A 13,894-nucleotide genomic window follows, 5' to 3' on the forward strand; every position below is an offset into this window, starting at 1 on the left:
ATGCACTGGGTCTCAGCGTTGCCGGGACTTATTGTCACATTAAAAATCAAACCAACCCGGGGCCCTATGTAAAAAGAGCCCCCCCTAGTGCTATTTCTGTAGTCACATCATCACACAGATGGAAAAACAAAATGCGAGCCAGGCCCAATCTGAGAAATGTGATTCATATTCCCTGTGAAAAGATAAAGCCCAGTCCCACTGAAACTAGTCTGAAACTTGCTGTGCTAAATGTCAGATCCTTATGTAACAAATCTCTTTTAATTAATAATTGTATTTCTTCTTATAATTTTGATTTTATGTTTTTAACTGAAACATGGCTTGACAAAAACACAGGAAATGTAGTTCTGATAGAATCTGCTCCACCCAACTTTAAGTTTGAATCTGAAACACGAGAAAACAAAAAAGGGGGTGGAGTCTGTGCTGTCTTTAGAGATTAAATAATTACCCGCAGGTTGTCTTTTGGGGTGTTTTCATCATTTGAGTATGTATCCTTTAAAATGGAGCTAAAACGGTCTCCATCCATTCTCTTCATTGTTTTATACAAGCCTCCCCAGCACTGCCAAAGTTTTATTGATGATTTTACTGAGATGCTTTCAGTCATATGCACAGACTTTGATGGTTTGGTCATTACAGGTGATTTCAATGTGCATGTTGATAATATTTGTGACAGAAACGCTAAAGAGCTTGATGCTGTCCTTGAAACCTTCAGTCTTACTCAGCATGTGAGAGGCCCCACCCACAGCAAAGGACACACTCTAGATCTCATAATTACAAAGGGGGTAAATATTTCAAATCTTAATGTGATCGATGTTGCTCTGTCTGATCATTTCTGTGTCTTCTTTGACCTGTCTGTTTCTCCCAAACCTCCGGTTGGTCCTGCAGTTGTTCAGAGGAAACACATAAGTGATGGCACAGGTGCACTGTTTATGGAAATGATAAACTTTGAAAATGTCTCATGTTCTAATGTAAATGATTTGTTGAACTCTGTTACATCTAGTGTTTTGAATGTTCTGGACACCATCGCCCCTATGAAGGCTAAAATGGTTAAAAATAAGCAGAAGGCGCCGTGGAGAAATGATGATTCGGTCAGGGCACAGAAAAGGGAGTGCCGCAGGGCCGAACGGAAATGGCGCAAGTCAAAGCTCCAGGTTCAAAAAGAGATTTACAAAGAAAAGCTGAACATGTACAACCTAATCTTATGTAGAACTAGGGAAAGATATTTTTCTGAAATAATTGGAAGCTGCAGTAACAACTCGCGTGTCCTGTTTGCCACAGTAAACAGATTAACAAACCCTCCAGCTCAGCTGCCGTTAGAACTCATTTCCACATCCAAGTGTAATGAGTTTGCATTATTCTTTAATGACAAAGTTCAGGGCATTAAAAATGCTATAAATCCCACAATGCAAAAAATTACCCTAAAACCACTAAGACACTTAGAGCTAACTCACTTTGCACCAGTAACTGACAAAACTGTCCATGAGATCATCACCAGTCTGAGTTCATCTACATGCTGCCTACATGTGTTACCCACCAGATTTCTAAAGTCTGTGCTGAACAGTTTGTTAGCACCGTTCACTCACATAGTTAACATGTCGCTTCAATCTGGAACATTCCCAATGTCTTTGAAAACTGCGGTCATAAAGCCTCTCCTAAAGAAGAGCAGTCTTGATGCCGCAGTACTGAGTCATTACCGGCCCATCTCTAATCTGCCATTTTGGGGCAAAGTCCTTGAAAAGGTTGTTTACCAACAGCTCACAGATTTCCTCTTAATAAACAACTCATTTGATGTTTTTCAGTCAGGGTTTAGACCTCATCACAGCACTGAGACTGCTCTTGTCAAGGTGACAAATGACATCCGCCTGAACACTGACACGGGCAAAGCCTCAGTCTTAATTCTGTTAGATCTGAGTGCTGCTTTTGACACTGTCGATCATGGGATCCTCTTACAGAGACTAGAGGACTGGGTGGGCATCACTGGAACTGGTTAAGGTCCTATCTGGAAGACAGGAAGTGCTTTGTTGAAATTGGTAGCTGTGTCTCAGACCACATGACCCTGACCTGTGGAGTGCCCCAAGGGTCAGTCCTGGGTCCCCTTCTGTTCAACCTGTACATGCTGCCGTTAGGTCAGTTGATACGCAGTGAAAATGTGTCCTATCACAATTATGCAGACGACACTCAGATCTATGTTTCACTATCGGCAGGTGACTATGGACCAGTAGATTCACTCTGTCACTGCATCCAACAGATCAGTTTGTGGATGCAAAACAACTTTCTCCAGCTGAACTCAGACAAGACTGAAATAATCGTTTTTGGCCCACAGAAACAAAGAGAAAGTGTTAGCGGTCACCTCCAGAGTCTCGCTCTAAAACCTACAAACCAAGTTAGAAATCTGGGGGTAATAATGGACTCAGACTTGAACTTTAATAGCCACGTCAAATCAATAACATCAGCAGCTTTTTACCATCTAAAAAACATTGCCAAAATCAAAAATATAGTGTCAAAACCAGATTTAGAGAGACTTATCCATGCGTTTGTCTCCAGTAGACTTGACTACTGTAACGGCCTGCTTACTGGCCTCTCCAAACGAGTTGTAAAACAGCTGCAGTACATCCAGAACGCTGCTGCTCGGGTCCTGACTAGAACCAGGAAGTATGATCACATTAGTCCTGTTCTCAGGTCTCTGCACTGGCTCCCTGTGGCTCAGAGAATAGACTTTAAAGCAGCTCTGCTTGTGTACAAGTCTCTCCATGGCCTAGCACCAAAGTACATCTTGGATATGTTGGTGCCATATGAACCATCTCGGACTCTGAGGACCTCAGGGACCGGCCTCCTGCTGGTGCCCAGAGTCAGGACAAAACATGGGGAATCTGCGTTTCAGTTTTATGCAGCTAAAACCTGGAACAGTCTTCCTGAAGATGTGAGACAGGCTTCTACTCTGACAATGTTCAAATCTAAGCTAAAAACAGTTTTGTTTAGCTGCGCATATGACTGAAAGGATTTTTTCTTTGCACTCTTCTCTTTTGTTTGTGATTTTATTAGTTTAGAAAATCAGTTGGATTGATAATTTTTAATTTAGTTAATTTTATTGTATTTCTGTAATTTCTTTGTGATTTGAATGCATTTTTCCTGCTGTGTGAAGCACTTTGAATTGCCTTGTGTATGAAATGTGCTCTACAAATAAACTTGCCTTGCCTTGCCTTGCCTTAAAATGTTTAGTTTTGCAAAATTTTACGAAATTTGACACAAAATTCAATTTTGGCATCCCGATCAAAAAAGTCAATGAGACCTATGTCATAATTGTTACGGCTTTGCCGTAGCGATGACAGAAACCTCCCATGTTATTCCAATGGGGAAATCGCCAGATCTCTGAAATTCAAACATGCTTACACTTTATACTTTCACAAACTCCTCCTAGGGATTTAGCCCTATTTACCTGAAATTTGGTGAGACTCATCTTCAGGGCTGGACCATCAAAAGTTATCATTTTTTTATTCAAAGAGTCACGGTTTTGCCAAGAATTTTGCAATTTTTTTCAAAAAAGAAAAAACATGAAACTCTTAATCTTTGGCCTAGGCACATGAGACTTGGAACAGTGATAGAGCTACCTTTGACCTCTGACCTTTGACGAGTACAACACACCTGGCAGCATCGCGCTATGATAAACAGGAAGTCAGCCATGTCGAATCAAAGTGGCACCGCCACGTTTGACTTTTTTTTTTCAAAATCGTACTTGTCCTAGGTTTTTTGTCCGATCGAGCTCAAAACAACACTTTTTGCATTTAAAGACATTGACATTTAATAAATATTCAAAAGAATGTTGATATTCTTTACAGTCTCTGCGTAACACGCCCTCAAAAAAGGCTTAATTTCCTGTTTTTTCAAGGACAAGTCACGCCTATTGGAATTGATCTATGTAGCTCATATTTCACTCACTAATGCGTTTTTATGTCTGAGTGGAAATAAGTAATACCCATGTATCAAATTTACTCTATAACGCCCCCTACCCATTGTGTGAAAAACTCAACATCTGATTTGAAACTCATGGATTATATTCTCCTCGAGACGCCATGAAAAAAGTGCATTGCAGATATTTAGTATTTTCACAATTGGCCAACAGAGGCGCAATGAATGTTTTCACTTCCTCTTCCTCTTTTATTTTGATGGGACATTTCCTCTCGTGCCGCGGTCTTAGCATTAGCATTAGCATTTGAGTTAGCATTAGCGGCGGGTCTCTGTTGCTAGGTGACGGAGGTACAGGGAGGAGGGGGTGCAGCCAGGTCACCGAGGCTTTCTCTCTCCCTTTCTCCCTGCTCAGGTCAGTGCAGAAGGTGCCTGGCACTTACAAAATAAAGGCCTCTGTGTTTTACAGATACAGAAGGAGTTTTATTTTGACATAGCCTGACAGTGACAGATGATTGTCTAAAGAATAAAGTCTAAAGAGTAAAGTCTAAAGAATAAAGTCTAAAGATTAAAGTCTAAAGAGTAAAGTCTAAAGAATAAAGCCTAAAGAATAAAGCCTAAAGAATAAAGCCTAAAGAATAAAGGCCTCTGTGTTTTTCATATACAGAAGGAGTTTTATTTTGACATAGCCTGACAGTGACAGATGATGCCGGCGTAGACTTTTTAACACCAAAGCAATGGAAGGAGTACTTTTACGGACTACGACAGAGTCTGAGGACAAAGCACTGGAAGTCAAGGCACTGGAAGAAGAACTTTTAGGACTACGACAAAGTCTAAGGAATAAAGTCTGGCGGTAATGCAACACTCGGATGTCAACCGCCATAAAACAACAACAACAACAACAACGGACTACGACAGAGTCTGAGGACTACGACAAGGTCTGAGGAGTGGAGTCTGGCGGTGGTGCAGCACTTGGATGCCAGCCGCCGTAGAGCAACAACAACAACAACAACTACGACAAAGTCTGAGGAATAAAGTCTGGCGGTAATGCAACACTTGGATGCCAACCGCCATAAAACAACAACAACAACAACAACATCCATGGTACTACGACAAAGTCTGAGGAATAAAGTCTGGCGGTAATGCAACACTTGGATGCCAACCGCCATAAAACAACAACAACAACAACAACATAACCTAAAGACTGTGTTAAAAGTCATATGTTTATTTCTGATGTTAAACAAAAATATTATTGTGACCACGACCCCAGATTAACCCTATGGCCGCCATAGTCCTTTGATAATGAAAAGACGCTCAGTCAGCAATTTGCCAGAACACTCTCTTGACACCCCTGTGTTACACAAATAAATTTTTACAGTTGATGAAATTATACTCACTTTTCCCATCATAGTTTAAATTACTAATGAGTTATTTTTAGTTTATACGTTTTTAGTCATAATTTCATCTACAACTCCCTATTCACACATAGTTATCAGTGAATTGCCTGCCCAAATTGCCAGAACACTCCCAGTCCCAGAACATCAGGTTTTCTGTTCACATTTCAACTTTTTTTAAACATTTGTGTCTGTGTTTTATCAATATAGCAATGTGCTACATTATTCAAATTAAATGAAAATGAAAATTAACTGCATAGTGTAACTATGGAAACAAAGCTCATACAACCAAAGAAATGAGCAGTGGTACTGGGAATTTTCTAGCTTTATTCTGACATACTGCTAATTTACCAGAGAAATTGCCAGATCAAAAATGCAGGGAAATCAGTTCTGGCTTCATTCACACATGGCAGTGCTCTGGCCAGGTAAATTCCCTCGTAAGGCTGCATGTGTGAATGGGGTTTTTAGAGATATAAAATAAGCAAAATTAAGCTGGACATCTGCCCCTCACGATGATCACCTTTTAGTTGCAGATTTTTAGACCAATAAAAAAAGGTTGACTGAGTTTCATTAAAACAGCTAGTATAAACACAATTGAGCACATTTGGATCATCTCTCTCAACAGCGTTGTCTTTAAGTGGTCTAAACTTCATAATGTAAATGTCTGCTTTAGCCAAAAATCATCAATCTTTTATCCTTCGCAAGCAACAAGACATTCACTCATGGTGCCAAAAGACAGCATATTCCAACAGTTCTAGTCTTTGGAGTCTTTGGACTATGGCGTGTTGAAAATGAGCAGTCACTCAAAGCCACTCTAGTGGGCTAATAACAAAAGCAGAAGTTACAATCCTGTGAGGACGCCATTATTAATCATCTGATTTATGGTGACAGTACGAATGGGGGAAAACTCCACACATAAGCAAACTGTGAGCCGATGCTGAGGATAGCTGTATGGAAGTGTACAGTATCATAACGCAAGTGAAGACAGCAGTGAAACCACGGTATCTCTAAAAAGTGCAGATAATTTGTCTTTTTTTGCACTGGGAAATGACACAGCAGCATTGTTCTTTATGTGATAACCCAATTATCTCCAGCACACTGATTTAGACATGACAGCCACAGGACAAACACACTTAAGAAGATAATCTCATACACAGCGGCCAATGCACGGGATAATTAGAAGGAGACAGCACAAGGTAACAGAGAAAGTCTGAGATATTAAACTTAGCCGTACCTGCTTCCATTAGTGAGGGATAAAGACTTGTTTTATAGTGACCTTACACACATAATCCTACAGTATCAATCTAGTCATTTGAACTCAACCCATTTCCATGAATATGTCGACTCTTGTATATTTTTGGTAAACTATTTTAGGATCCAAGAATAAGTGCCATGGCAGCTTTTAATTTTTTTTTTAAACGTTATGATCTTTGGTGTACTGTCAAACTTCTCTTTTGGTATTCTTTTAATGATGCTCAATAGTTTTTTCTCCCTTGTCTCTGATTTTGTCATTAAACTGGATAAAGTTTTGTAATATTGAAGTTAATTTAAATTCACTGAGGTCAATACTTGGACTGGCAGTGATATTGAGTCATTGTTTTATTTCTTACATATCCCTGGATTAGGCCTGATTTATGGCTATGATTTTGTTCCTATTTTGTATTGCTTGTTTTCTGTTAATTTAAGAGCCCAGATTTAAGTGCATTTCAGTTTAATATAGAAAATACCAGCCGAATATCTTGTGTTTAAGAATCAGTTTCCCGTGACATGAGTTGGGTAATGGCGTATAGTAGAAGACTTTGATCCAGCAGAAGAGTCTTACACATGGGGTTATGTTTAAGCCTTTTGTGCGCCGTGTCCTCCTTATCCAGCTCTGCCTCCTGCCCCTGCTCTGTCCTGGCCTAGTATCTCAGCCAGGACACACACATGCTTTTACACACACACACACACACACACACACACACACGCAAATCCCGGCCAACTGCTGCGGCAGGTGGCCCGTGCTGCTAAGCCCCTCCAGCAATTATCCTTGCTGGGATCCTGTCTCCACGACAACAGCCTCCATGATGCCCCAACCAAAAGTGACTCCCTTGTTTTCATTTGAGGGATAACAATGTGTGTAATAAGACATTGAGTGAGTGCCTCATGCCAAGGCCACAAAGACAAACTGTATTTAACTCAGCATTGAAAGTTACTACTTTGACCTGCTGGTCAGTAAAAGAATAGCCATGAATTTGTATTTTATTTAAAATAAAAAAAATGTTTAAACAGTTTTGTTTAGCTATTCATATGACTGAAATCATTTTATCTGCACTCTTATATTTTATGTTATAAACTGTTTTGTGATTTCTGTCATGTCGTTGTGATTTTTATGCATTTATATATAATCACAATATGACTCTAAAAAAGTATTCAACATTGACCAACTCAAATTGCCTTCAGAGCAAATAATGTATAATTTGCTGGCAACAATGGCATATTTTTACTCACTTTCTATATAATACTAAACTTTATATATGGTATAACAATGCCAGGAGTATTTTCAAGCCAAAATAAAAATGCATGTATTATTTTAAACAAACAAGTTAAAAATGAAAGCTGAAAAAAGAACATGGTTACGCTGTAGCGTTTTCTATCATTATTACGAAGTCCACCAAAGAAAGATTTCCCAACGACTTGCCTTCTGTCTGCAACAATTCTGTGTCCCACAAATATTTCCAGATGTCCTGCTCGGGCTCACCTCTCATTTCTCTCTCCACTTATAGAAGTTTCGAGGTTATATTGCTAGCAAGGGGAATAAAGGAAGGAGCACACACGAAACACAATTTATTTTGTTTGGGGGAAACATCAAATGAAATGACCCTCCCATTAAAAAGGCCACAAAGGAGACTAGAAAAGGATATTGCTTTTCCACTTATGACAATAATCTTTTATTTTTGTGAGCATTTTCTCTTCCATTCTCGTGACAGTGAATGTGGCTCATACTGGACATCTGAATAACTTGTTCGTGTGTGGGAGGTTTACATGTATAGAATTACAAGATTTGAATTTGATTATATGAAATGATGATCTGCTGCTCAAAGCAAAGCACATCCTCTCTTTAAAACAGTAGTGCGTGAGTCTAAATGTATTATAGCTGGAGCTCTATCTAAGTTTGAACTTCTGAATACTCAGGTATATTGTGTGGTGAGTTGATCATGGATTAAGAAATATTACTGTTTTACTGTCTCTTTTGTTCTACATGTCTTATAAATACAAACAATTTAGGAACATAGGTCATTCTGTACATAGAGACCAAACAGCATGTTCACCTCGAGCTGTTTAATCTCCTGCAGCCAATCCTTCTTAGTCTCACCTCAGACAAGGATAAATCTCACTTATAGCTATCCCCATGATCTGCCAACACATCTAAACACTCTCTGATCACTTTCAACTGTGTCCTAATAGGGATGTGAGCCACACCATTACATCATCTCACTCTCCCTTTCGGCTGTTTCACTGCTGTCTCCGTTGCAGTCTTTTCCTTCTGTTAATTATGCCAAGTTAGACTTGTTAATCCTGTGCCTGAACTCACCTCTGAGGATGTATATAGACACATTTAGATACACTCGGTAAACGGTGGGTGAATTGGTGACCCTTTTGGCTGTAGCTCTGGTGGTCACTGTCAGGCAGGGCACTAGTCAAGCCTGGCAGAGTTTTGCTGCTGAGGGTGTGGGGCCAGATCCAGTCTAGAGGCTCTCATCCTGGCTACAGAAGCTGCCACATTCCTCCCCTTCCTGCATGTTCCCCTTCCGCTGCTGCGCTCTATCTCTTCTCATGTCTATTTTTAGAGCTGGCTGATTCTACCTTCTAAAACAAGCGGATGCGTTGTGAGCGGAAGGTGTGTTTTTCTGTTTCTTAGATAGACAAGAGTCCAACAGTCCCATCGCCGCTTGGTGTGCATTCCTACTACTCTTTCATTTGCATGCTGCTGCTGTCTGATGTTGTCCCATGAGAGCTGTCTGATTGAGGGTTTGGGTTCATCCCAGAAAATTGAAAATAACAAACAACAGACCGTCACACCTTTTCATTGCTGCATTTTGGATTTTGACAATGTGCATGCTCCTGAAAAAGTGATGTTATCTTTTTGCTTAGCTAAGCTTGGATCTTCTGCACCTCTCCCTCATCATTAGCTATGCCCCGGTGCAACTCCCTCCTCTTAACATACAGCGCACTCAATCATTCCCAATTGAAGGCTATGGCTGTGTAACAGTATATACGCAGACAACTACAAAGAACCTACAGAAGTCTCAAACTCAGAAGCAGTGCCACTAGAATCTTAGTGGTGCTGATTCCTAAGAGTATGTCTGTTTGGCTCAGGAGTGCTGCATTCCAACTGAATTAGAGATAAATAGAGTAGAACAAATGCCCCTATGGAGGCAGAAACCTAAGCTACTGTACAGAGTATGGAACCACAGAAAGAAACTTACTTTATAGAGGCAGAAAATTGTGAATCTTTCATATTTTGTTTCAAGTCTTTCTAGGGTTAAGAACTGCTCTGCGCATGTTGAACTGTGTCTTTCAGTGCTCTGACTTTCCTTTAACTCATAGGAATTTAAAATGATTGAATGTATATAAACCAATTAAATGCCCACAAGGCATCCAAAAGCTGAGGGATATTTTTTTTAAAATGATCAGTAATATATCTCTTCAACACCTCTGCAGGTCTCCCGGAAATGCAAGGAGCAATTTGATTACTTTAGGAAACTTTTTGTACATGCAGATATTTTAAAGGGATGATAAAAGCTGACAAAACATATTACAGTACCTGCATTGATTTTAGAGCCACAGATGCCTTAAGAGGAACCAGAAGTTTCCACTAACGCTTTCTGGCTGTCAGAAAAGTGCTGAATAAGACTGGCCTCCTTCCTGTCCTGCCTCCTCTATCCTCCTACAGTGGAGCGTCACTGGTCAAACCCTTGTAAGGAAGCCCATTAAAGAGCCCATCAATATTTGATCATTGCTCACTTAGAAACATAGTTATAGAAGTTTCCAGACTCAGGCCATTAGGGGGCAGACGTCAATACGTTATGGCAGTCAGCATCTCTGTGCACTTCCACTGACTCTCTCTTCAAGAGGAGTCATTGGAGAGGCTCAGTTAAGTCAACAGTGGTTTCCGCTACTTCTACATTAAACAAATCATTAACCATTAGGTATCCACGAAGCACAGTGTCCTTTCCTGCTCTTGTCTTGTGACCCCAGGTGTTATTAGTCTGAGTAAGAAGAAGCAGTCTGTGTGAATCTGATTATTGTTGTTTGTGCAGACTGTCTTAAGGTTACAAATGGTGTGGTCACTGGCAAAACTAAGATCCCATTACCGTATTTTCCGGACTATATTCTGGAGTATAAGTCGCACCAGCCAAAAAATGCATAATAGAGAAGAAAAAAACTTATATAAGTTGCACTGGAGTATGAAATAAGGTTGCAAGTGTGAAAATAACAAATAATGTCACATATAAGTCTCTCCGGAGTATAAGTATATAAGTATAAATATAAGTATAAGTCGCACCCCGGCCAAAACTATGAAAACGTATAGTCCGGAAAATACTGTAATTGCAGCGAGCCATAATAAGATCAGATTAGGTTGCGTAAACCAGAACGCAGCTGGAGTCTTTGTTGGGGGAAGTTTGGGAAACTTGACTCATAACTTCTCGGAAACGTCTGCTGCCTTCAGTACAGTAATTCAAAACATATTCATCATCAGGAGCACCAATCTTGTTTTTACCAAATGTTGCTGACTCTAACTTTTTTTGCTTAGAATTGAAGAAGTTGGGATGTGAAGCCTTTTTGGCAATTACAATGATCCTATAGCCCTGATTTCTAATTATTACACCCACATTATGGGATGGGTCGCCGCAGGCTGAAAAGTGTGTTAAATACTGCTGTTGCAGACATTTTAACGAGACCCCTAAGAGCATGCGTTGCTCACACTGTGCTGTCCTTGAAACTAAAAAGGTCCCGCTAAATGCATTTTACCTTAGGAAATGTGAGATGTTCCAGAAGGTCAGATTTGAATAGAATCACAGGCTGCCAAGTTCAAATTAATGTAAATAACACCTTAAAACCTGCCAAGGTAAGACCCACTTCAGAGTGCGACATCCGCTGACCATTTGCTTCTGGTGCAACATTGCTTTGTAAAACATTTCTTTACTAAATTAAAACATTTAGGCTACTTATCCATACTATCTCAATGTACACGTTTGTGTATTGTGTGTAAATTTGTCATGTTTATATGTATGAATGCACTGCAATGCAATTACAATATTTTCTATTAAATACAGCACAAAAAAATTATTCATAGGCCTATTTGAAGAAAAAACAAATAAGACAAAAATATACAATTATTTTTCCCTCTTACTGATGTTACCTCATGCTTATATTTTATTAATATTAGAAAAGTAGAAAAATAAATTATTTCTAAATAATTTGTCAAATGTTCAAATGGTCATTTTACTACACACAAATCCCAGATTTAGTCATAAAATTATATTATGTCATCCAATCATTTCCCTCGTTTTAGTTCCTTATTAATAATTATACAAATATTGGCCAACTAATAAGGTAATTTGTTCTATCTTTAAGCACTGCCATGAAGCTAAAGATGAAGCTAAACATCTACAATAAACAAACCCAAAAGGTGCGTGTGGTTGAACTCACCAGGGTACAGAAGCGCTCGGGCGGGTTGCCACATGTGATTCCAGGCGGGTCAACCTTGATGCGCATGTAGTCTTTCATGGACGCTGCTTTAGGCTGACACGCGTAATGTTCCCACACCGAGCCTTCGTCCGTGCTCACCAGGGACTTACACAGTTCGTACTGGGCCAAAGTGGAGGCCAAGCATCGCAGTAGGAGCAGCAGCGCGACCTGAAGGGACATGGCAGGGAGCAAGGGGCACGAGGGGGACCGTGTGGCGGGGCGGCAGACTCACTGGGCTGGGGGTCGTGACGGGCATGGAGCGGGGCTCAGAGGCAAAAGGAAATAGCTCCTTTTATCATGCTGCTGTTGAATGTGTAAGCTGAGGCAATAAATCCCAAATCTACTGACTGGCCCTCTGCGCTCAGTGTCACAGATAGAGAAAGTCCCCAAGGAGCGGCTCCGGGGTACTTTTCTTATTTCCTGGGCAAAATGAGCGCCGGCTTGAGTTACACGTGTTAAGCTGGGCATGCACTTTGACCATAGTGTTGCAGAGGTGACCGCGGTTTACCAGAGAGAGGGCTCTTGAAGGAGAACAGTGCAGCTATATGCGCGCACTGGAGTCCTGTCTTTGGAAGCATCCATTGAAGTGTTCTGCTGCACCGCTGTGATTGTCCTGGGGCAAAATGAGGACACAGAAGAGGAAAAAGTTAGGCCGGGTATTCTTAAGGCGTTTACTTCTATTTCCCAGCTTTACAACATGTATCTGCCACTGAAATACAAATCATTCCTTCAAAAATGTACATTTGCATATTATTACGTGGACATAGACAACACCTTCTACGAGCTTTTGTGGCCTTCATAATGTAAAACAATGTAACACTTTTTTTTTATTTAAGATGAGTGCTAAGGAGTAGGCTATATATATTATTATTATTATTTTTATTTTTTTACTGAGACATGACTGTGTCCGTTTTTGAGAAAAATAATTTAAACTAATCAGAGTGTCTTCTCAGCATATCAACTCAAACTTTCACTTTTGATTGCTGCGCGTGTCTTCCATTAAAGTTCAGACCTTGTGCATGTGTCCTGTCCTGTCCCGGTCCTGTCCCGACCAAGGCCGTGAAGAGGAGAGTTCAGTTTCCCGAGTAACGGCACATATTTCCTGACTCTCTGCTCTAGGGGTGTGTCCTACTACAGTTGCGCATCCCGCACGGAGCAGCTCAAACTACACACTGTTCATCGGCACAAAAAAAACACCTATTACTACTTCATAGTCACATCAAAAACTTCCTTGACTTGCCATTGCGGTTGCAGATTGCAGCATAACTCTTTTACAGCATCCGAGCCGCTCCGGGATCCCCCCGTTATGCACTGATGCGTATCAGATAAGGCACTTACTTGTAACGATCATCCGAGAGATAGCGCCGCACTTTGAGCCAGTCCTCTTTCAACTCCAGCCGCACACCACTCTCCACTGGTCCTGCACTGGTTTCCCCCTCTGAATTTCAATGTCCTCTCTGGGGCTAAGTCCACTCTCTCCGACTGGACACCGGCTTGCTGTTTGTTGTTTCCGTTCACGGGATACTTTTCCTCCGCGCCACGCTCCGCTGCGCACCGCTGATTACTGTCCTAGATCTGGAGACGGTCCGTGGGAGGAAAAGCAGGACTGAAATCCAGCGCCAAGTAGTATCAAAAAGTATAAAATATTGACTTTGTTGGATGGGTTTGTGCCCGCCCTTTTTGGCCCCGTCTCCTCCTCCCCGTGCCACTTTCAGCTCGGGTTTACCGGGATGCTCAAGGGCAGAAAGAGAGAGGAAAAATGCTTTATGGAAAATATCTCCTCCTCCCTCCTTCTCCTCCCCTCCCTCCCTCTCTCACTCCCTCACAGTTAATGCCCGGGCTAAATCCTTTCACCATCACGTTCA

At 40.9% G+C, this 13,894-nt stretch overlaps 1 protein-coding gene across 2 annotated transcripts in view; it reads right to left on the reverse strand.

Moving 5' to 3' along the window:
- Positions 1–13,894, reverse strand: part of ntng2b (netrin g2b) — a 69,571-nt gene extending 55,677 nt beyond the window's left edge. Inside the window, exons 1-2 of one of the 2 annotated variants that reach the window (XM_072454599.1) lie at positions 13,368–13,868; positions 11,991–12,642 (exon numbers count right to left, since the gene is read on the reverse strand). In XM_072454599.1, coding sequence (XP_072310700.1) covers positions 11,991–12,209 — 219 coding nt within the window. In that variant the 5' untranslated portion in view covers positions 12,210–12,642; positions 13,368–13,868. Of the gene's footprint in view, positions 1–11,990; positions 12,643–13,367 lie in introns of both variants that reach the window. The other variant, XM_072454604.1, reaches the window with a different exon arrangement.

This window comes from Eucyclogobius newberryi, unplaced genomic scaffold, assembly GCF_026437365.1.
Source record: "Eucyclogobius newberryi isolate DKJ021-1_F unplaced genomic scaffold, fEucNew1.0.hap1 SCAF_2, whole genome shotgun sequence".
In the NCBI taxonomy this organism is placed as follows: Eukaryota; Metazoa; Chordata; class Actinopteri; order Gobiiformes; family Gobiidae; genus Eucyclogobius; species Eucyclogobius newberryi.